The sequence below is a fragment of the Zalophus californianus genome, chromosome 16 (assembly GCF_009762305.2).
Source record: "Zalophus californianus isolate mZalCal1 chromosome 16, mZalCal1.pri.v2, whole genome shotgun sequence".
Classification (NCBI taxonomy): domain Eukaryota; kingdom Metazoa; phylum Chordata; class Mammalia; order Carnivora; family Otariidae; genus Zalophus; species Zalophus californianus.
In genome coordinates this window covers 39,732,663-39,754,371 of record NC_045610.1, presented here as the reverse complement: position 1 = coordinate 39,754,371, position 21,709 = coordinate 39,732,663, and the positions used below count along the sequence as shown (strand labels likewise).

At 50.7% G+C, this 21,709-nt stretch overlaps 1 protein-coding gene across 1 annotated transcript; it reads left to right on the top strand.

Moving 5' to 3' along the window:
* Positions 1-7,082: 7,082 nt before the first annotated feature.
* CCR7 (C-C motif chemokine receptor 7) lies at positions 7,083-21,127 on the top strand. Its single transcript, XM_027568477.1, has 3 exons — positions 7,083-7,207; positions 13,864-13,913; positions 16,757-21,127. The coding sequence occupies exons 1-3, from the start codon at positions 7,198-7,200 to the stop codon at positions 17,834-17,836; spliced, it is 1,140 nt and encodes a 379-aa protein (XP_027424278.1). The 5' UTR covers positions 7,083-7,197; the 3' UTR covers positions 17,837-21,127.
* Positions 21,128-21,709: the final 582 nt, after the last annotated feature.

Genomic DNA, 21,709 nt, shown 5'->3' with positions numbered 1-21,709 from the left:
GAGCCGAAGGCAGACACTTAACAACTGAGCTACCCAGGCGGCCCTAGTGTTTATACTTTTAAACTGCCTCTTTATTTTCCCATCTTCCCCACTGTTATGGTATAACTGTTTGTGTACCTCCAAAATCCATATGTTGAAGCCCTAACCCCCAGGGTGGCAAGATTTGGAGTTGGAGCCTCTTAAGGGAATAATTAAGGTTAAATAAGGTCATAAGAGGGGGACCCTGATCCAATAGGATTAATGTCCTTATAAGAAGAGATATCAGATGCCTCTCTCCTCGCCCCTTGCACACACTGGGAAAAGGCCATGTGAGGACATAGCAAGAAGGTAGCCATCTATAAGCCAAGAAGAGAGGCAGACTCCATTGGACCCTGATCTGCAGCTCCCAGGCTCCGGAAGTGTGATGATGAAATACATTTCTATTGTTTAAGCCACCCAATCTATGGTATGTTGTCAGCCTGAGCTGACTAATACACCCACTATGCCCCAAGTGCTAGGTAAAGCCAGGGACCATGGATGCTCATCCTTGTATTTGCCGAGTCCAGAGCCATACCTGACACATAAGTGCTTGTCAAATATATTTGTAAAAGGAATGAATGAAGTCACTGCAGAACCAAAACAGATGTCCTGGGGCCTATTCCCTGGGAGCAAAGTCTTCTCTGCTCTGCCATAATAAAGGTCCTATTCAAGCTGCTGCTGAGACTAGTGTCCGCAGTCAACTCCCACCAAAGTCAATTTAAAAGGAAGAAAGGAGCTCCCAAGGAAGAGGTGAAGGGAGCACTGGCATCTCAGGAAAGTCACTTCATTAATCAATTAAATGTTTATTAGGCACCTGCTTATCCGCTACTCAGTGTTGAACAGTCTCCATTTCTGTAAGGCGATAAGTCTTTAAAAGACCAAAGACCTAATGGTGCAAAGACGCTCTGGATATAAGCAAGGACAGTGCATCTGCTTCTCTTATGAATGTGTCCTTTGTACGGACACTTTGGAGTATTCCCGGCACTCCAAACGGAGAACATAGGCTTGAAGAACTCACCTTTACTCATAAGACTGAGCACATCCCTGGCACAGCTTGAACACAATGGAGCCCACTCCCACGAGCCCCTGAGCATCAGTAAGGGGCTTCACTCCTGAAGTCCCTGCTTTGACTTTTAAGATTCTCCAGAAGGAAAAAGAGGGGAGGGGCACCTCGGTGGCTCAGTCAGTTAAGCATCCGACGCTTGATTTCAGCTCGGGTCATGATATGAAGTCCCATGTCGGGCTCTGTGCTCAGCAGGGAGTCTGCTGGAGATTCTCTCTCACCCTTTGCCCCTCTTCCTGTTGTGCTCTCCCCACCCCCCCGCCTCTCTCTCAAATAAATAAATCAATCTTTAAAAAAAAAAAAAAAAGTTTCTCCAGAAGGAAAGAGTCAGCAGTCTCCAGAAGCTGGCTTCACGTCTCTTGCTAGACATGCAACACATGCTCCATAACAAGTGGGATGGGGCAGAACCTTCCACGAGAGCGGACATCACCCAGGGGACCCATTATTGAACTATTATTAAACCATACCAAACTACATAAAAATTTGTGTTTTTTTTTTTTTTTATCATGGCATTGTTTGAGGCAATGCAGACAACCCAGAAAAGCACACAGCACAATTTTGTTTTTAAGAAGCATAAAGTCTACTCCAGAATAGAAAATGGTTCACATGCCAATTTGGGTGTCCCCAGAGTAAAATGCTATGGAAGTTCAGAGAAGAAAGGGCGATGGAAGTGGGCCAACCTGGGTCTCCATGGATGGGATAGGACTTGGAAAGTCATACTGGGTTCCTCCTATACCGTACCTCCCATAAAGAATGTGCTCACAGTGAATAGTCACTGATTGCATGCTATCATGAAGAAGGAGAGCTCACAATCAGTGTTGAAAAATACTAGGGAAGGGGGTGGGGGGATGGGGTAGCCTGGTGATGGGTATTAAAGAGGGCACATTCTGCGTGGAGCACTGGGTGTTATGCACAAACAATGAATCATGGAACACTACATCAAAACTAATGATGTAATGTATGGTGATTAACATAACAATAAAAAATGATTAAAAAAAAAAGAAAAATACTAGGGAATCCCCATGGTTTTGCTCAAAGACCAGCTAGGAAACTGAAACTGAAGCCTCCCAGGCCACAACATGCAATGTCCATAGAGCCAGAGTTGGGGGTGGGGGGCGGGCAGGACAGTGAGAGGGGGGAAAAGGATTTGGAGGGAGCACCACCACTTAGCATAAGGCAGAGGTTGCTAAGGAGACCAGAATCAGCAGCCCCTTATCCCTCTACCCTGACAACGTGCTGCATCTGCCACAAAATTCTCCTGTCCTTCCCGGTATACTTGTGGACCTTCTATGGGGGCCTATACCAGCTAGTGAACCAAAGAAAATCCCTGAGGATAACCAGAAATATCCTGAAAAGAGAGCCTGGAACTTATGTGGTCCAATCCCATGATTTTCAGTGGGCAGCCAAGAACTAGATGGAGGAAGTGACTTGCCCAAAGTCACACAGTGAGTTATAGCAGAGGCAAGGCTGGAACACAGGTTGTCTGCCTCTAAGTTTATTTTTTTCTTAGAAGCATCTGGCACGTGGAAAAGGGCTGCAGAGGAAGCTCCTGGAAGAATTCCAAACTGAAGTTGCCCTGCCCTTCCTTACCAACATCCTGCCCAGATATAACCCCTGAGAGTCCTTTCCACCTAGTTCAAGAGATTTCCTATATCCGTAAAGGCAAATGGGCTCCAAATGCCAATGATGAGAGTAGTCAAAATCTTTGGGCTGGAGGGAAGGTTCAGTGAGGGCCTCTCACCCTTCCACTTGGGGGATTTGGGATAAAGGGAGTGGTTAAGCCATAAGCAGGATGCCACAAGCAAGTCCTGCACCTCAGTCTCAGATGCCAAAGCTTAGGTGTCTGTTACGCAGCCCTGTCTCCCCACTTTACACTTGAGAAAACTGAGGCCCAGAGAGGGAAGCGCTCACTGCACTATATCCCAACAGAATGTTCATCAGTCTGGGGAGAAGAAACCCTATTCTATCTACTTGTCCACGTGCCTTCCTGCCCTGTGTGATCTGGGATTTCTTTCCCTTCTTTTAAGTAAAGCATCATGTCATGCTTAGTCTTGGTCATAACTGTAGGGAACAGGGGTATAATCTAACCTTAATTTCTTCTGTACCTTAAACTCTTTGGGGACAGGAATCACCCTGTATCAGTCAGGGTTGAAGCAAACAAGAGCCAGTCTAGGTATTTCAAACAAAAGCAATTTAATATAGGGAGCCAGTTATCCAGGTGTTGGAAGGGCTGAGAAGTCAAACAAGGCATGGTGAGGCCTCCCAGAGATTAATAACAGCAGGAAGTGACAACTTCCCCCGAACTGGAGGGATAGGGGATACTGTAGGGAAAAGGTGGTATTACCAGAGCCCAGAAACTAGGGCAGGAGCTGGAGCCAAGGTGGGGGTATTCATCAGGGGCTGTCCCCACAGAGGCAGGGGCTGGCTGATGGGCTCTAGGATCACAGATGGAGCCACTGCTGGGGATGCCTCCGGGAGCAGGGAAGGAAACATCCTGGTGATGGAAAAAGCTAGACCATGCAAACAACACCCAAAGACGAGTTTGAAAGGCTATACCAACATCAGACAAAATAGACTTTAAGACAGAAATTGATTACAGAGACAAAGACCATTTTATAATGATAAAAGGGTCAATCCATCAAGAAGACCTAACAAATAAACATATATGGGCCTAAAACACAGAGCCCAAAGATACATGATGCAAACGCTGACAGACCTGAAGGGAGAAATACATAATTCAGCAATCATGGTTCGAGACTTCAAAATCCTACTTTCAATAATGGATATAACAACCAGGCAGTCGATCAATAAGGAAACAGAAAACTTGAACAACACTATAAATCAACTGGACCTGACAGATACTATAGACTACTTCACCCAACAAGAGCAGAATACATATTCTTCCCAGGTGCACATGGAACATTCTCCAAGACAGACCTCATGTTAGGATATAAAATGAATCTCAGTAAATTTAAAAGAATTGAGATCATACAAATTACAGTCTCTGACCACAATCAATAACAGAAGGAAATTTTAAGAATCCACAGATATGTGGAAATTAAACAGCATACTCCTAAATCATCATCAGTGGGCCTAAGAACTCACAAGGGAAATTAGAAAATACTTTGAGATGAATGAAAATGAAAACACAACATATCAACACCTATGGGATGCAGTTAAGTGAGTACTTGGAAATTTATAGCTATAAATGCCTATATTAGGGGGGAAAAAAGAAGAAGAAGAAAGATCTCATGTAAAGAACCTAACCATTCACCTTAAGAAATCAGAAAAAAAAGACAAAACTAAACCTGAATCAAGCAGAAAGAAAGAAATAATAAAGACGAGAATGCAACCAAATAAAATAGAGAATAGGAAAAAGTAGGGAAAATCAATAAAACCAAAAATTAGTATGTTGAAAAGATTTACAAAATTGACAGATCTTTAATTACACTTACCCTGATACCCAAACCACACAAAGACATCAAAAGAAAATAAAACTACAGCGGCACCTGGGTGGCTCAGTCAGTTAAGCCGCTGCCTTTGGCTCAGGTCATGACCCCAGGGTCCTAGGATCAAGCTTCCCTGCTCAGCGGGGAGTCTGCTTCTCCCTCTCTCCCTCTCTCTCTCTCAAATAAATAAATAAAATCTTTTTTAAAAAGTTAAAAAAAGAAAACTACAGACCATTATCGGTTATAAGTATAGAAGCAAAAATCCTCAACAAAATATTAACACCCCAATCCAGCAACATATAAAAAAAGATTATACACCATGACCCAGTGATTTATCCCAGGAATTCAAGGTTGTTTCAACATATAAAAATCAATCCACATATTTTCCATATTTAATAGAACAAAGGACAAAAAAACTAAAGTGGACACAGAAAAAGCATTTAACACACTCCATACTGGGAGTAGAAGGGTACATGATATCTAGAAATTGACTCAAAATGGATCGGAGCTAAATGTCAAAACTAGAAGTATAAAACTCTCAGAAGAAAACATAGGAATTAATTAAATCTTCTTGAACTTGAATTAGGCAATAGATTTTTAGATAGAATGCCAAAAGCAGAAGTGATAAAAGGAAATAAATGAATTGGGCCCTAAAATTTTAAAGTTGTATGCTTCAAAGGATACCATCAAGGAGGTGAAAAGATATTCCACAGAATGGAAGAAAATATTTGCAAGTACTGTAGCTAATAAAGGACTTGTATCTAGAATAAATGAAGAACTCTTAACAACTTGCAATAAAAAACAAATAACCCAATTTAAAAATGGGCAAATGATTTATTTATTTATTTTTAAAGATTTTATTTATTTTTATTATTTGAGAGAGAGCATGAGCAGGGTGAAGGGCAGAGGGAGAAGCAGACTCCCTGCTGAGCAGGTAGCCTGATGCAGGACTCGATCCTGGGACTCCAGGATCATGACCTGAGCTGAAGGCAGATGCTTAACCAACTTAGCCACCCAGGCGCCCTTGGGCAAATGATAAACAGATGCTTCTCCAAAGAAAATATAGAAATGGTCAATAAGCACATGAAAAGGTGCTCAACATCATTAGGGTAATGCAAATCAAAACCACAATGAGATACCATCTCATAACTACCAGAAGACTAGAATCAAAAAGACAATAACAGGTTTTGTCAAGGATCCTTCGTATATTGAACCATATGTGGAACCTTCACATATTTTGTATGGGAATATAAAATCGTGAGGCCACTTTGGGAAATAGTTTGACAGTTCTTCAAAATGTTAAAGATGGGGGGCCCCTGGGTGGCTCAGTCAGTTAAGCATCTAACTCTTGATTTCTGCTCAGGTCATGATCTCGGGGTCATGAGATCAAGCCCTACCATGGGCTCTGTGCTCAGCGTGGAGTCTGCTTGAGATTCTCTCTCTCTCCCTCTGCCTCTGCCCCTCCCCCCAACCTTGTGCGTTCTCTCTCTCTCTCTCTCTCTCTCTCTCTCATAAATAAATAAATCTTATTTAAAAATGTTAAACATGGAATTGCCATATGACCCGGCAATTCCACTCCTAGGTATATACCCAAGAGAAATAAAAACATTTGTCCACACAAAAACTTGTACATGAATGTTCATAGCAGCATTATTCATAGGAGCCAAAAAGTAGAAACCATCCAAATGTTGAACTGATCCCAGATAGACTAAATGTGGTATAGCCATACGATGGAATACTAGGCCATGAAAAGCAATGAGGCTATCAGACGTGCTATAACATGGATGAATCTTTAAAACATGATGCTAAGTGAAAGAAGCCAGACATCAAGGCCACATATATAAATCTGTTTATGTGAAGTGTTCACAAGAGGCAAATCTATAGAGAGAGAAAGATTGGTAGTGGCGACCAGGGGCTGGGGGCAGGGTTGGAGGGGAGATGGGGAGTCATTATTAATGAATAGGGGGAGGTGATAAAAAATCTTCTAAAACAGATGGTGGTGATGGTTGCACAGCTCTGTGAATGGACAAAACCATTGACTGGTACACTTTAAAAGGGTGCATTTTATATATATATATATATATACACATACATATACATATACATATATGAGCTATATCTCGATAAAGGTGTCAGAAACATTCTGACATACCCTTTCTCCTCTACTTTTCATCATCTGTCAGGGCCTCCCATTGGCCAAACCTACCCAAGAAGCTGGAGGGCAAAGTCGTTTGGGAAATTGTAGTTTTCCGTGACACTGAGCAGGGCAAGGGAGGGCTAGGGATCATCCCTCCTTCACCTCCGACTCTCTGGCCCGTGGTAGTCAGGCTTAAACATGTGTCAAATCAATAACTGGCCCATGTTCCCCTGCCTGGGGCTGGGATCCTTGTCTGCTGGGCTACACAAGGGGTTTTCGGAATATAAATAACCTGATGATTCATGATCCTATGACCACTGAGTGGGCTGTCACTGTCATGTTCTCATACCTTTTGGTTCTAGAAGACATCGTAGGGGCCATGGTTGAGGTCAGATTGGAGGAAGGAGCTGGGGTAGGAGGGGCAGAGAGCCTGGCTCCTCTCACAACTTAAAAGCACTTCCTCCCCAGACAGTGGGAGCTCGAGACCCGGCACAGCCTTCCTGTGTGGTTTCAGCTGCCCAGAGAGCGTCATGGACCTGGGTGAGTGAGCCTCCCTGTGTGGGAAAGAGCAGCGCTGGGTCACTCTGACATCCAGCCTGACTCTGTGGAATGGAGATGGGGGAGGGGGCTGGAACGCGTGGGGGAGCCTCCCGGAGAAATCAGGTTCTGCTTTGGTGGCAATCAGTATCTGCTTCCAGAGAATGCCACCCTGTTCTCCCAGGCACAACAGATGCACCTTTCAGACCCGGGGGGAAGAGGTAACCATTGGCACCAGGGAAGACGGGGGCTGGGAGGGGGAGGTGGTGTCTTTCTAGAACAGTAGGGACTGGAGAAGGCTACAGGGCTGGGGTTGGTGGTGATCCAGACGACACCTGTCTTCATCTCAGCTAGGGGTGATGGGACCTGTTTCATCAGGGGCAAAGTCCTCAGAGGGCTCCAGGCCCTCCATTCCTCGTCCTCCCTCTGCTTTCCACCTTTCTCGCCTGCTAAGCAGGGATCAGAAGCTTGTGCTCTTAGGAGCAAATGGAAGGTGCCACCTTGTACCAGTGGTACCTACGAGGCAAAACACAAGCCGGCTCCACATCCTCCTGGCCTTGCTGCCGCCGCTTGCAGGTTACAGGCTGGGTGGGCCGCAGGAAACGGGACAGCCTGGAGAAGTCATAGCCCAGGCCTCCAGCATGGCCCCTGCCTCACTTCTGCACGCTTTCTGCCCTGGCAGATGACTCTTCCCTTGGAAAAGCCTGTCCTCTGGGCTAACCGCAGGCTTAACTAGAGGGATTACAAAAGAAGCTCTGAGAGGGTTCTGAGGGGTATGTCCAGCTCCAGACACCCCATGTGTAAATCAAAGTTATGAAATCAGACCCGGCTGAGGCTACAAAGGCCAAGTTCCTGGATGGTTCATTCTCACCAGCAAGCAAAGCACCACGGCGGCCTCAAAGCCGCAAGAGGTTGCCTTTAAAAAGTGAAGGTTCACTGGTGTGCCCTGTGCCGTCCTCACCCTCCTCCCACCACACCACAGCCTCTTGCCTTTACTCTGCCTCCCCCCCACCCCAACCCAGTTTACCCAGAACCCTGGGCGGACCCAGCGATCCACTGTAGAGGGGTTAAAGTCGCCACCCAGCCCACCACTGGAATGCCTGGAAGGCGGGGCCTGATCCTTGCATCTCCATCTCTGATGCTTTGGGGGGGTGTGAACAGAAAGTTTGTGAAATGAATGAATGAATGAATGACATCAAGAACTTTGAGTTGATTTTAGTTTTTAAAAATCTCTTCCAGCTTCCTCTCCTCCCAGCCTGCTCCCTAACCCCACTCCGCAGACCCCCACCCCACTTACCACAGTCACAGAACGGAGGCCATCACCCACGGAGGACTGGTTTCTGACTCTCTGTGTGACCTCTGTGAAGGAAACCTCTGTGGCCTCTGTGCATCCCCATGGGGTGCTGGGAAATGTTGGAAAACCTGCTCCCTCACAGGGGGAAGGGCGCTGATTGGCAGCTCTTGCCAATTTCCATAGTGTAAATTCTCCCCCCAAGGGTTGATTTCAAGCCTTAGACTATTTCAAGGCTTGAAATGACTGAGCAGAGAGTCAGGGAGGGATGTGCTCACAGGCTCCACGGGCCTCTGAGAACCAGCCCCAGTCCACCACTGAGGGTCTTCCCCCAGACCTAGGTTTGGGGTGCTAGCCTCACAGGCTTTGATGCGGGGAGGGAGGGCAACCTCTGGTTTAGGAGAAAGGGATGTTCTCGCCTGCTTCACTCAACTTGAGAGAGAACCCCAACGGCCAAGCCTGAAATACGGGTAGGAAGGGAAGCCACTAAGAGAACCTTTGCTCAGAACGGACTCGGGGCCGTTGGTAGGGCGGATGGATGGGCCATGAACAATCTGTTTTTCTCTCTTGTCTGCCCAGCAGAGAGCAAGAGGTGGGGGAGGAGGCAGAGTTTCTGTTACACAAAATGAAAACACGAAAGCCGGGCTGAGTTGGTCTCTTTCATGATTTGAATGAGCAGCCCGAGGCACCCTCCCCACCTTCAAGAGAGAAGAGTCTTAAGACTTCAGACTTCTCCAAAACAGAGAAAAGAAAACAATGAGCCTGTGAGAGACTTCGTTCTCATAGCTTGGCCTGAAATGGTGGCAGAGGGAAGCTGAAGGAATGCAGGGCCAAAGCCTTCTGGTCTGGGAGCATGGCTGAGGAGGAGGGGAACGCCTCAGGTAGCTGTTGGAAAAAATCTCTCCTCTTTGGTACCTTCTTCTGGTCAACTATCATTGATGGGGGAATTCGGGCATGACCAGTCTTGTGGGGAGAGAGAGATTTCTGTCAATAAGCCACTGAGACAGAGGGAGACATAGTGCTCATGGGGTAATGGTGAGACACATGGGAAGCTCAAAGAAAAGTAGTGAACATGGGGGGGGGGGGCATTTAAGTTGGGTTTTGAAAGGCGTGTACAAGTTACCAAACCAGACGAGGAGGAACAAGGGAGGCAGGATGTGGCAGGGAGAGCAGACTCGATTTCCATCAGAGGCCAACAAGGCAAATGAGGGAAGGGGGTGTAAGACGTGGTAAGTGGAGGGGAGCAGAGTGAACCAGTGGGTGCAAGCCCCACCTAAAGGCATCCACATCCAATTTCTTGAAAATCCAATGTAGCCAACATCCTGGGGGCTCAGCCTTTGGACTCCCCGCCAGTCAGCTCTGACAAAAGCTAACAGAAACAGGGTAGGAGCAAGTTGAGGGGGGTGTAAAGAATGTGGCCATGCCAAGGAGGAAGTTAAGAAGGGAGTCAAGAGGCACAGGCAGGACCAGTCTTTAAGATTTTGTGTGGCATTGCTGAGGGGTTTGTCCTGAAAGCAATGGGGAGCCAGTGAAGATTTTTCTTTTTCAGTCAGGTGAGTTAAGGGATGTGAGTTGCATTTCAGAAGGAGCTCTGAAGTCTTATGTCAGGGCAGAGGTGGGGCCAGTCACACTCCACGGAGGTCCCTATACACAGAGGACTCATTGGAAATGTAAGGTGACATAGTAGTGAGAGTTCCATTCAAATCTCAGATCCATCTCTTGGCAGCTGTGTGATCCCAGGCAAGTGGTTTAACCTCTCTGGGCCTCTACTTTTTGGAATATAGCATGAGAATCACCAGGCATCGCTCACAGGATGTTATGAGGGAGAGCGACACAAAGACTAAGAGGCAGCACAAAGTACGGGTTAAGAGTGTGGCTTCTGGAGACTGAAGTATTCAAAGCCCAGCTCCACTACTAGCCAGTGGTGTGACTCTGGGAAAGTTGCTGATCTCACTGTGCTTTGGTTTCCTCAGTACTGGATGGGGATTACAGTAGTACCTACCTCAGGGCTTTTGTGATGATGAAAATGATCATACACGGAACGGTCTGGTGCAGAGTGAAAGCTCAATGAATTTGAATTATATCACTGGGTGAAACAGTGGCTATCACGGGACTAGAAGGTTCCACCAGCTGCCATCCATCCTTGCCTATCTGAAAGGGGGACCCCCAGGCTTCCCCAGGCTTCTCACCTTCTCTCCAAATTTCCTTACTGCCTCCCTGCTTCTTCCCTCCCCCTCTCTTCTGCCCCCTTAAAAAAGTTGTGTTGGCAGGTGAGGAATTCCAGAGAGGAAAAAGTTTGGGGTGGCTTTTGGGGCCAGCTAATGGGCAGCCATGATTCCCTAGGGGCCCTGGAAAATGTGGGGATGAAAGTTTGGGATTTGGGAGAGCAACCAACCAGCAATCCTCTCCTCCCAGACGGGAAAGCAGTTTCCCTTGCTGGGGGCTCAGGTTGGAGTTCTAGGGAATTTTCTTTTCATTATGATTATTACTAGAAACTCAAGAACTCAGAAAATACCCAACATATAAGTCATCCACTTCTCAACCCCTGAGATTCCCAACTTCAGTGGCCTCACCCAAGCTGCTGCCCAAGGCCTGTTGCTTTATGACTTTCTAACAGACAGAAATGATCTGACTCATGGCCTCTGACCAGGCTCCTGCCACACACCAAGATTCCCCTAAATTCCCATTTGGTTACCTTTCTTGAAAATGGCCTTTCTTGGCTCTACAAATCCTTGTTCATCCACCATTTCCAATACACCTGGAATGAGAAATCATCTACACACGCACACACACCTCCTTTCCCCTCCCCTCTGCCAGGGACAAAGAAATGGGACAGGGCCCAGGGGAAGGGGTTGATGGAGTGAAATAGAAACAGTTCTTACTCCTTGTATCTACCCGTTGTGACTTATCAAAACTTTGAGGTTTCTCAGTTCTCACTGACAGTCAAAGTGGGCTTTCTCTAGAGTAACGAAAGATTTGTACATGTTTAAAGAAACCTCGAGCACTTCACACTAAGATGAGTCAGTGGAGGATGGGCGGTGCATTGGACCGTGACAAGAGCATGTTGAAGATAGAGATGTGGGATTGAGTGGGGCCTCCCACAGTAATTCAGCGAGGAAGGGGGATGGGAGAGGGGAGCTGGGATGTTGCACAATCATCTGTTCCCACCCAGGACTGCAGAACCTCAGGCACAAGCCGGGGACAATGGGACAGTGGGTGCCTGTCCTCAGAAAGAGAAGACACACCAGGAAAGCAGGTGCAGGTAGACGGTGAGGGGCTTGACTGCCATACTGAGCTTCAGGGCCTTCCTCCTTAGGGCTGGTTAGAGAGGTCCTCAGCATTTAGGAGGCCTGGTGGCGGTTGGCATCAAAGCACTGCCTTAGAAAGACGTGGCTAGCAGTGGTGTGCAGTATAACTTGCTTGAGGTGGGGGAAATACCAATTTATTTATGTGGCTTGAAGCTCTTCCTCCTTGACCCAGGAACCCCCAAGCCCAGAATCCCGCACCTTAGGCCCTCCACCTGGAGCACGCAGTAAATTGGGTGTCATGCAGAGAGACTTCCAGCAGGTGGCGCTGTAGCCAAGGACAGAGAATCAGGCAACCTGCTTCCCTCTTGGGGAGCAGAACCCCTCCCCGGTAGGAGGAGGGCCCCCAGCTTCCAGAAGGTGCCTGAAGCAGATTCCCAAGCATTTCCCTGTCCCTGTTGAGACTGGAGGTGTGACCGGCCTGCAAGTCCTGCCTTGACATTCATTTGTGGCATCCCAGTTACTGACTGTCCCGTGGGCCAGGCCCTGAATGGAAGGCCTGAGGGTCAGGTTACAGGGTGGGGGCTACAAAGGTAAGAAAGCACAACTCCCGCCCTCCAGGTGCTCCCAGGTGGTTAGGTGAGATAAATTACCCCGTGCACTGTCCTCCCTGCTCAGCCCTCAGAGGAAATAATCTCCCACTCCAGCACTCAGCTCAGCCACAAAGCAGAACTGAGCAGGCAAGGGTCCATCCTCTGCCCGCAGCACACCAGGCCTGTGCTAACCTGGGGTCTCAACATGCTGCTCAGACTCAAGAGAGCCTCCCGCCTTCCAGAATGTGCCCAGGTTCCGACCCTGCTCTGAGCAGGCCAGGGCAGGGTCCCTTCCCATAGCTGAGTGTCTTCCCTTTTCCCACATCTCGAGAGGCTCCAGATTAGAAACAAGTGAAAGAGCAAACACACACACACTTCAGGCAGGCAAAAAAAGTAGTTACCTCAGAGAATAGTCTCTATTGTACCACACTGTCCCCTCAGGCCACCCTGGTGCTCTCTCCCCTGGAAGAAGGGGAAGCGGGGCATTCAATCACTCACTCATTCATTCATTCATCCATCAAGACATGGTTCCTGGATGCCTTCTTTTTTTTTTTAAGATTTTATTTATTTATTTGACATAGAGAGATACAGCGAGAGAGGGAACACAAGCAGGGGGAGTGGGAGAGGGAGAAGCAGGCTTCCCGCCGAGCAGGGAGCCCGATGCGGGGCTCGACCCCAGGACCCTGGGATCGTGACCTGAGCCGAAGGCAGACGCTTAACGACTGAGCCACCCAGGGCACCCCCCTGGATGCCTTCTTGATTCTGGGTCTGCACTAGCAGTGGTGTGCAGTAGAACTGCACACCAACCACCAGTCGGCCTTAATGAATGTCAGTCGATTGGGGGTTATGGGGAGCAGATGGGTCCCTGAAGCACTTTCCCATCCTTAAGATGCCAGGAGATAACCTCACTCTTCCACCTAGCCCTGTGGCATCAGCCTATCTTCTCAGCTGGCCTCCCCCAGAGGACACTCTGGACTGCAGATGGGGCTGCCCACTCACCAGGATGCAGGAAAGATGGAGCCGTGCAGGACACACACACACACACACACACACACACACACACACACACACACACACACACACACACACACACACACACACACACACACACACGTTACCACCCCCCTCCCCTCAGGGCCTTGCTTCCCACACAAGCTGGAGTGGGAGGGGCCACTCAGACCCAGGAGTCAGGGTCAGTCGAAACTCAGCCTTGAGGGGTGGTGTGGACCAGAGTGGGCTTTCCAACTCCAGAAAATGCCCTGAAGAGCCAAGAAGGGGGTGGGGCGCGGGGGCTGCCCTGCATTCGGATCCCACTCCTTTCCAGGACGAGGGAGTGGAGGTGAGGGCGGGCAAGGCTGGCGGCCTGCCAGGTGCTTCAAGGCACAATCTGGTTCTGATGTTCCAGGCAACCGTGGTGCCTGGGGCTTGTGATGGAAGTTCCCAGCAGTGCCCCCACCCTCCCTGAGGCTTTCTTTCCTAACAAAGAGCTGTCCCTGACAAGCAGTAACTTTCTCACCTTGTCTCCTACAGGGAAACCAATGAAAAGCCTGCTGGTGGTGGCTCTCCTTGTCATTTTCCAGGTGAGATCTGTGGCCAACAAAAGCTCTGTTCAATCCCCAAGCCCACCCTTTCCCAGCCCCAGGGTCCTGGTGGAGGAGGTGGGCACTTGCTGGAAGGAAAGAGACCCAGACACAAACCCACCCGCCATTCCTTAAGCTGATGGCTGCCCCGCTCCATCTGCTGAGTGACCCTACAAAGCCACACATGGTCTCTGACTGTCCTCGACACCGTTTAAATTAAAACACAGAGGAAAATAAGATACCACCCTCTCCCCCACCCCACTTCCACTGTCCCCATCCAGGATACAGAAATGTGGGCTCCATCTGAGTCTGTGGAGAGGAACTGCACAAAGCTGTCTCCCTCCCCCCAGCGTCCAGTCAAAGCCTCCCCTGGAGGTCCCAGTCCCTTCTGTGAAATAAAGAATCCCATTTGAGCCCCACTTAGTGGGGAGGGAAGAAAGCATGGGGCCCAGGACACTGGGGGTGGGGGGAGCGCACATACTTTAGAGGGCCCAAACTCTGCAGGAGCAAAGTCCCCCAATTTACACTGTTCTGCTTCTCAGTCCCAGAAATGGAGACAGGAAAGCTGGCCCCACCGAGGGCTGCAGTTAGAAGAAACTGTAACTCATAGTCTACTCTCTTCCATTTCTTGGGGCTGGGAGCTCTCGGGGGGCGGGGGGGCGGGAGGGAGGCCAAGGCCAGAGCTGGAGAGGCAGTCCTTCAGAATTTGGCTCTTCCCCAAGTCTGGAGGCCAGAGGGGCAGCTTTCCAGGAGCTCCGGCCAGAGGCAGGCCCCAAGCTAGGCACTGTTCCCAAAACCCCATCCCAGAGGCCCCCCGGAGCTTGGGCTGCAGCCCACAGCTTGGCCCCCTTCCCCATCACCACTCCCTCCTCTCTTTCTTTCCCGTTTCAGGCCTCTGGAGGGGCTGTACTGCTAGAAGTGGAGGCTGGAAGGTTGGGGAAGGGATGAGGGACAGCTGGGGCTCATTCTTCTCTTTGCTTGGGGGAATGGGGGTGGCTTCGATGGGGCAGGATGTGGTGGGACCGTGGGCTGCAGAGGCATCATGCCTAGTGGCCCGGAGTCCGGAAGTAGTAAAAGGTAGAAAAAGAAGACAGGACAGGGTGGTGGAGAGCACGCTTCATAGAGGCTGGGTGCACCCCCTTATGTCTGGGGACCCCGGACTTAAAACCCTGGGACTTATCACGGGTGGCCAAGAGCAGCCAGCCTCCCCAGGACCCCCAGGCTGCAGTCACGCCCAGATGAGGGCAAGGGGAGTGCCACTGACTTTTCTCAAGACAGCAGTGCCCAGAGAAAAGGCTCCTGGATATTATTTTGTCCTCGTTCTGTGACAGTGAGAAAGTCAGGATTTGGAAGTGAGAAAGACAGAGACGGGATGTGGGGAAGAGACTACGTTCCACTCCGGCTGTGTGACCTTAAGCAAAGTTCTCCAAAAGCCTCCCTTTCCTCATCTCTAAAGTCCCTCCAGCTCCCCAGTTGCGTGAAAACCCATCACAGTGAGCTGCCCAGAGCCCAGTTCCCAGAGGAGGGGCCGTGAGCTTCCCCAGGCAGTCTTGCAGCCCAGCTGCCAGGCTGCAGAGGCTCAGCCGTCACTGTGCACAGAGGTACAGGGGCAGGAGCCCTCCTTCCTTGATAAAATCACAGCAGGCTGCCTGGACCTTCACCCTGCCCTGCAGACGACCTAAATAAAGGCCCTGAGCAGCTGAGCCCAGCTGATCAGGATCTGCCAAAAGAGACTGCGAGGAAGAGAGAGACAGAGAGGTAGGGGGAGAGGGTGGGAGTGCAGAGGGAGAGTGGGAGATGTAGCCACCTGCTCTTCCTGGGGATGCAGGGAGGACTCTGTCGCAGCTGAGGAGGCTGTGGCCCAGCGGTGCATCCTCCACCCCTGTAATAGCTGTGCAGTTCAGTGCACTCAGGCACAAGTTGCTGGAGCCCCTGCCGCATGCCCGGCACCGTGCCTCGGGCCCTGGGGATCCGTAGAATTCTGCAAGTCACTCACCACCCGGTGTCACAGCAGCTCGCCCCAAACCAGGGCTTCCAGGCTTCTTAACAGAGCATCTGCCGTCCTCTCTTCTGGCCCCAGGCTCTCCTCCACCTTAACCCCGACGTGGATTTTTCCTCAAAAGCTGAACTATTTTGTAGGCTCCCTGGAAAACTCTTTCTAGCAGATTCTAAAAGGGGACTCAAGATGAAAGACTCACATTCCTACTCTCCTGGAGTTTCTGGGTGCCAGAATCGAGGTTAAGCACCTCACGCCAGCCACGTGAGGGAGATAGTAGTCATGTCCATTTCATAGATGAGGAAACTGAGGCTCAGAGATAAAGTGTGTTTATCCGGCCCAAGGCTCATGTGACCTCAAAGCCCAGACGATTTCCAGTCCACTGTCAGGGCACGTAATGTTGAGCCTCTCTGAGTTGGCAAGAACAGACCCTTGCTACTTATTGAGAAGCACAGAATCTCAGGTACCAGCCTAGTCAATCAGGACATGCATTTTGACAAGATCTCCAGGTAATTCATATGCATGTTAAAATTTGGGAAACACTGGTTTCAAACCAAAGAACCACCTGGAAAGTTTAGAAAAACAGATTCCAGAGCCTCCCTCCCCCCCCCCCCTCCCCCCCCCCCCCCCCCCCCCCCCCCCCCCCCCCCCCCCCCGCTGCCGAGATTCTGTTTCGTAGGTCTCAGGTGAGGTCCGAGAATTTGCAGGTGATGCTGATGATGCCCATGATGGGGACCACATGTTGAAACCACTGCTCTGGGCAATCCCAGGGCAGCAAGATTAGCTGAGCTGAGCTGGATCCCACTCAGCTAAGGTGGATCGTGTTGCCCTGTTCCCTTCTCCGCAGGTGTGCCTGTGCCAAGATGAGGTCACAGATGATTACATTGGAGACAACACCACGGTGGACTACACACTTTATGAGTCCGTATGTTTCAAGAAGGACGTGCGGAACTTTAAAGCCTGGTTCCTGCCAATCATGTACACCATCATTTGCTTCATGGGCCTGCTGGGCAACGGGCTGGTCGTGCTGACCTACATCTATTTCAAGAGGCTCAAGACCATGACCGACACCTACCTGCTCAACCTGGCCATGGCAGACATCCTCTTCCTTCTGACTCTTCCCTTCTGGGCATACAGCGCGGCCAAGTCCTGGACCTTCGGCGTGCACATCTGCAAGATCATCTTTGGCATCTACAAGATAAGCTTCTTCAGTGGCATGCTGCTGCTTCTTTGCATCAGCATCGACCGCTATGTGGCCATTGTCCAGGCTGTCTCGGCCCACCGCCACCGTGCCCGTGTCCTTTTCATCAGCAAGCTCTCCTGCGTGGGCATCTGGATGCTGGCCATGGTGCTCTCCACGCCAGAGCTGCTGTACAGCGGCCTCCAGAAGAGCAGCAGTGAGCAAGCACTGCGGTGCTCCCTCATCACCGAGCACGTGGAAGACTTGATCACCATCCAGGTGGCCCAGATGGTGGTGGGCTTTCTGATCCCCCTGGGGGCCATGAGCTTCTGCTACCTCGTCATCATCCGCACCCTGCTCCAGGCCCGCAACTTCGAGCGCAACAAGGCCATCAAGGTCATCATCGCTGTGGTCGTGGTCTTCATCGCCTTCCAGCTGCCCTACAATGGGGTGGTCCTGGCCCAGACGGTGGCCAACTTCAATATCACCGGCAGCAGCAGCTGTGAGCTCAGCAAGCAGCTCAACATCGCCTACGACATCACCTACAGCCTGGCCTGCGTCCGCTGCTGTGTCAACCCTTTCTTATATGCCTTCATTGGTGTCAAGTTCCGAAGCGACCTCTTCAAGCTCTTCAAGGACTTGGGCTGCCTGAGCCAGGAGCGGCTCCGGCAGTGGTCCTCCTGCCGCCACACCCGACGCTCCTCCATGAGCGTGGAGGCCGAGACCACCACCACCTTCTCCCCGTAGGAGGCTCCTCTGCCAGGACTAGAGGGCCGGGGACAGACAGCAGATGACTGGGCTCCAGATGCTGCAGAGGGAAAGGCAGTCCCAGCCTTGAAGCTCTATCTTGTGGGGAGAGCCCGTGCGGCAGCCTGGGCCTCCCCTGTGGCCCTAGCTACCTCCACCCAGGTTGCAAAGCGTTGTGACTGATGAGCCACACCAAATCCTGCAACACTCCAAAACCAAGGCTGTTGTCCCCCAGACCTAAAACCGAAAGTGGAAGTCAGGAAACAGTCCACACTTGGAGTGAAGGGAGATTGGTGACAGGTAGACCGGTGGAGGGGGCCTGGCGAGTCCTCTGAATGAAACTCTTTTGGACCTAGCAAGACATCCTCCCTGAGATTCGAGGGCTGAGGCAAGGCCTTCCAGAAAACAAGGCTTTGTCTCCGAGGCTGGAGATGGTGGGGAGACTTCTTGGCTTGTCAGGGAAAGGGGATGCCAGTGGGTCAAAGTCTCTGAATTCCTCCCTCCATCTCTTTTTCCACTGTCATCTGAGCCGCCAAGCAATGGCAGCCTCCAGGCCTCCCTGAAAGCACACTTGCCCCTCGCCTGCCCCCTCTCATCAGGCTGCTGCCCGGCCTCGGGGAAGAGTGTGGTGTTTCCTGCAGGCGAGGCCAGCTGCCTCTGCCCGGCCAAAGCCATGCTCCCGGCCAGGACTCTGGGGCGACAATGACGTGCAGCGAGCCCTTCTCGGGTCTCAGCTCTGCTCCGATGGAAGAGAGGGCAGCGAAAGAAGTTAGGGGCCAGGGGGTGATGACCGTGCGGGCTGCCAAAGAGCAATGAGCTGCTCTTTGTTCTTAGTCGTGAGGACAAAAAACTCTCATCTTGTCCTGCTTTCAGTTCATTAAGACAGCGCAGTTTACTCACATACAAATACAAATTTTCCCTTGCGGAAACAGCAGCTTTAAAAGAAAGGGGGGAAATTTTTGGTAAATGGCAAACGGGTATGTTCCTGTTTTGCAAGCCCCCACCTCCCACCTGACCACGCCCTCTTCTCTCCTTTCCCTGGCCTTCATTTCTCAGAGATGATCCAAGCCATGAGGTCTGCCTAGCTATGCTCTGAGCCCATCCAATGACACAGGCCCAGGAGGCTGAAAGAGGTAGGGGGAGGGGAAGCCCAGGGTGCCCATCTTGCAAATGCCTTTCCAGATCTCGTGGGAGAGGACCCAAGCCTGTGCCATCAGCAGTGACCCAGAGACACGGCCTGAGCTGAGCTTTGGAAAGAACAAAGTTGTCCCTGTAACCTCACCTTTAGCAACATTTGCTCACTGGTCAGCTCATCTGTCCCCTCTCGGTCTGGAACTAGAGCCCATAACCCTTTGTCAGTCCCTTCAAGCTCCCCACAGTGGTGTTTAGAGGGGGGCCTCCCCCTGGGCACACAGACCACAGCATGCTGGATTAAGGAGGCTTGGGATGGCACCCATGTGATAGGCTGCACACTTTGCTGGATGCTTGAAAGCCAGGTTCATCCATGACCCAGACCACCATTGCAGCAATAGCCAATGTCCGGTGACCCATCATGGAGGGGCAGGGATCGGGGACCAACCACTGCCCTCCACATAGATCCACGTCCCTGGGTGCCCTGATGCCTGCCCAGAACCCTGATTCTTCCAAGCCAGAAAGGAGGTTAGCCCAAATCTGTGATGTGTGAGGAGGTGTCTGAAGGGCCCAGTGGGGGCCTGGCAGGGGGAGACGGGGAGGTGACACTGGGGCAAAGGTGATTCCATCAACTTTCCAAAGTGAAGAGAGCCTGCCTGGTAATGAAGCCCATTCCCTAATGTCATCAGCACATGACATTCCCCTCCACCGCAGGATGCACTGGGCACCATTTGTCAGCCAGCACGCCCTGGGGAAAATGAAGCGGCCCGGGCACAGCCAGCGGGGAGCGGTGCTTGCCACGGCCACATTGAATATTAAAAGGTGCAGCAGCAGATGTGTGTGCACAAGTGGGGGGTGAGAGGGGGCACCCCAGAGTGCCTGTGGGCCCCCTGAGAAGAGCATGGAGCCCGCTGGTGTGTACATCCTAATGAGGGTACAGGAAGGTAACCGATCCTCAGTTCCTGAAGCGAGGAATTCAAAGGAACGCTCATGAGCAGGAAGCCTGGCCAACCGCACAAACACGCCATCTCGGCTTCAAATACATTTTTCTACAATAACTGGACATCTCCGAGTATTTACAAAGACAACAAAACCCCAGCAATGTTAATTCCCCAAACTGCTCTATCTCAGCTCATTGCTGGCCTGGCCCCTACTCCCTTGCCCAGCGCTCTCGTGGGCCTACCCTGAACTTTGGGGGACCCCTAGGAAGAAGGAACAAATTCACTGAGGCGCCCCCCACCCAGTACCCAGGGCTTCTCTCTCTGTGTCTCTCCTCTGCTTCATACAACTGGCCCCCATGGCCCCTCCCCGTCTCCTGCAGCTCCCCCTTCTTTCCATCCCCAGCCTCCCTGGCTGCAACCCCAGGGCCCAAATCTGCCCTTCCAGCCAGAAGCACCACACACCTCCAGAATCATGGATTCACAGGACTGCAAGGGACCTCAAAGATCAGCTGGTCCAACCCAATCATACTCTAGCTGGGGAAACTGAGGCCCAGAAGGAGGAACTGACTTGCTTAAAGAGATTTTGCAATATAAGGGTACCGGGTAAACTTGCTTTGGGGGCCTGAGGATCTGGCAGGATTGTGGGAGGTGGATGGGGGGAAGCAGAGGCTCTGAAGCCAGGCTGACTGGGAGCCTCATCTCTATGGCTGCCCAGCTGTGTGACCTTCAACTGTTGCTCAACTGCTCTGAGGCTCAGATTTCTCAACTGCAAAATGGAGAGGATTTGGCAAACATTTTGCACGGTGCCTGGAACATTGAACGTGGTGATGAGGAGAACGGGATTTGCCAGACTGCCTGGTTTGAATCTCAGCTGCGCTACTTGGGCTCCTTACGTAGTCTCTCTGCGTTTTGGTTTCCTAATCTATGTGATGGGAAAAATCATAGCACCTACCTCCTAGGACTGTTGTGAGGAGCAAATAAATTCATATATGTAAAATGCTTAGAAATCCTTCTGGAAGCGTTGTTGATCATTATTAAGAAATGTTTAATACATGGTAGCTAAAAAAAAAAAAAAGTGGCTAACCACAGGGAAACCAAATTCAATTCCTTAGCCCCATTTCCATCCCCCACAACTTATAAATCAAGCTGGAGGACAGCCTGAAGATTAGTCAGTCTGTCCTTCCCACCAATTGTACAGGTAAGTCAAATGAGGCTCAGAGAGGTAAATTACTCACCTGTGGTCTCTTAGGAGCTCTTGGCCATGCTAGAACTTGAATCCTGGTTCCCGAGCTCCATCCAGAGCTCTTCCTGCAGATCTCCTGCACTCCCCCTGTCCTCCCCTATGCGTCCACCCTGGCCTATGCCACCCCCATCCCAGACCATCTAACTCTGCTCTGGCAAGCATCGTCCCTCCTGTCCTGTGGCCAGGCCCTTAAGGAACATCTCCCCTCGCCCCCATAAATAGTCCCTGTCCTTGTCACTGAGTCCAGGAGAATGAGGTACAAAAGAAAAGAAATATGGCAGCAGGCCCAAAGGAATTCAGGCAACTGATCTTTTTAAGAAAGGATCCCTTCTGAGAGTCAGATTTATTTCTGTAGTAAAGGTAAATAGAGGGAGAAGAAACAGGCCTTTGGGGGCAGGGGTAGGAGTTGAGGCAAATGAGATGGGCAGCGGAAGGGAGTAATTCTGAGTGGGGAGCAGAAGGAGGGGAAGGTGGGGCAGGGGTGCATTCTAGGGACAACACAGCTACGGGTCCGACTTGGAGAATATTGTCAGTAGGTAGAACAAATCACAGATGGGG

Excerpts from the sequence above, each read along its gene's own strand:
- CCR7 (XM_027568477.1), top strand. Across the intron at positions 13,914-16,756 it reads CTCTCCTTGTCATTTTCCAG|GTGTGCCTGTGCCAAGATGA; the intron begins GTGAGATCTGTG and ends CCTTCTCCGCAG.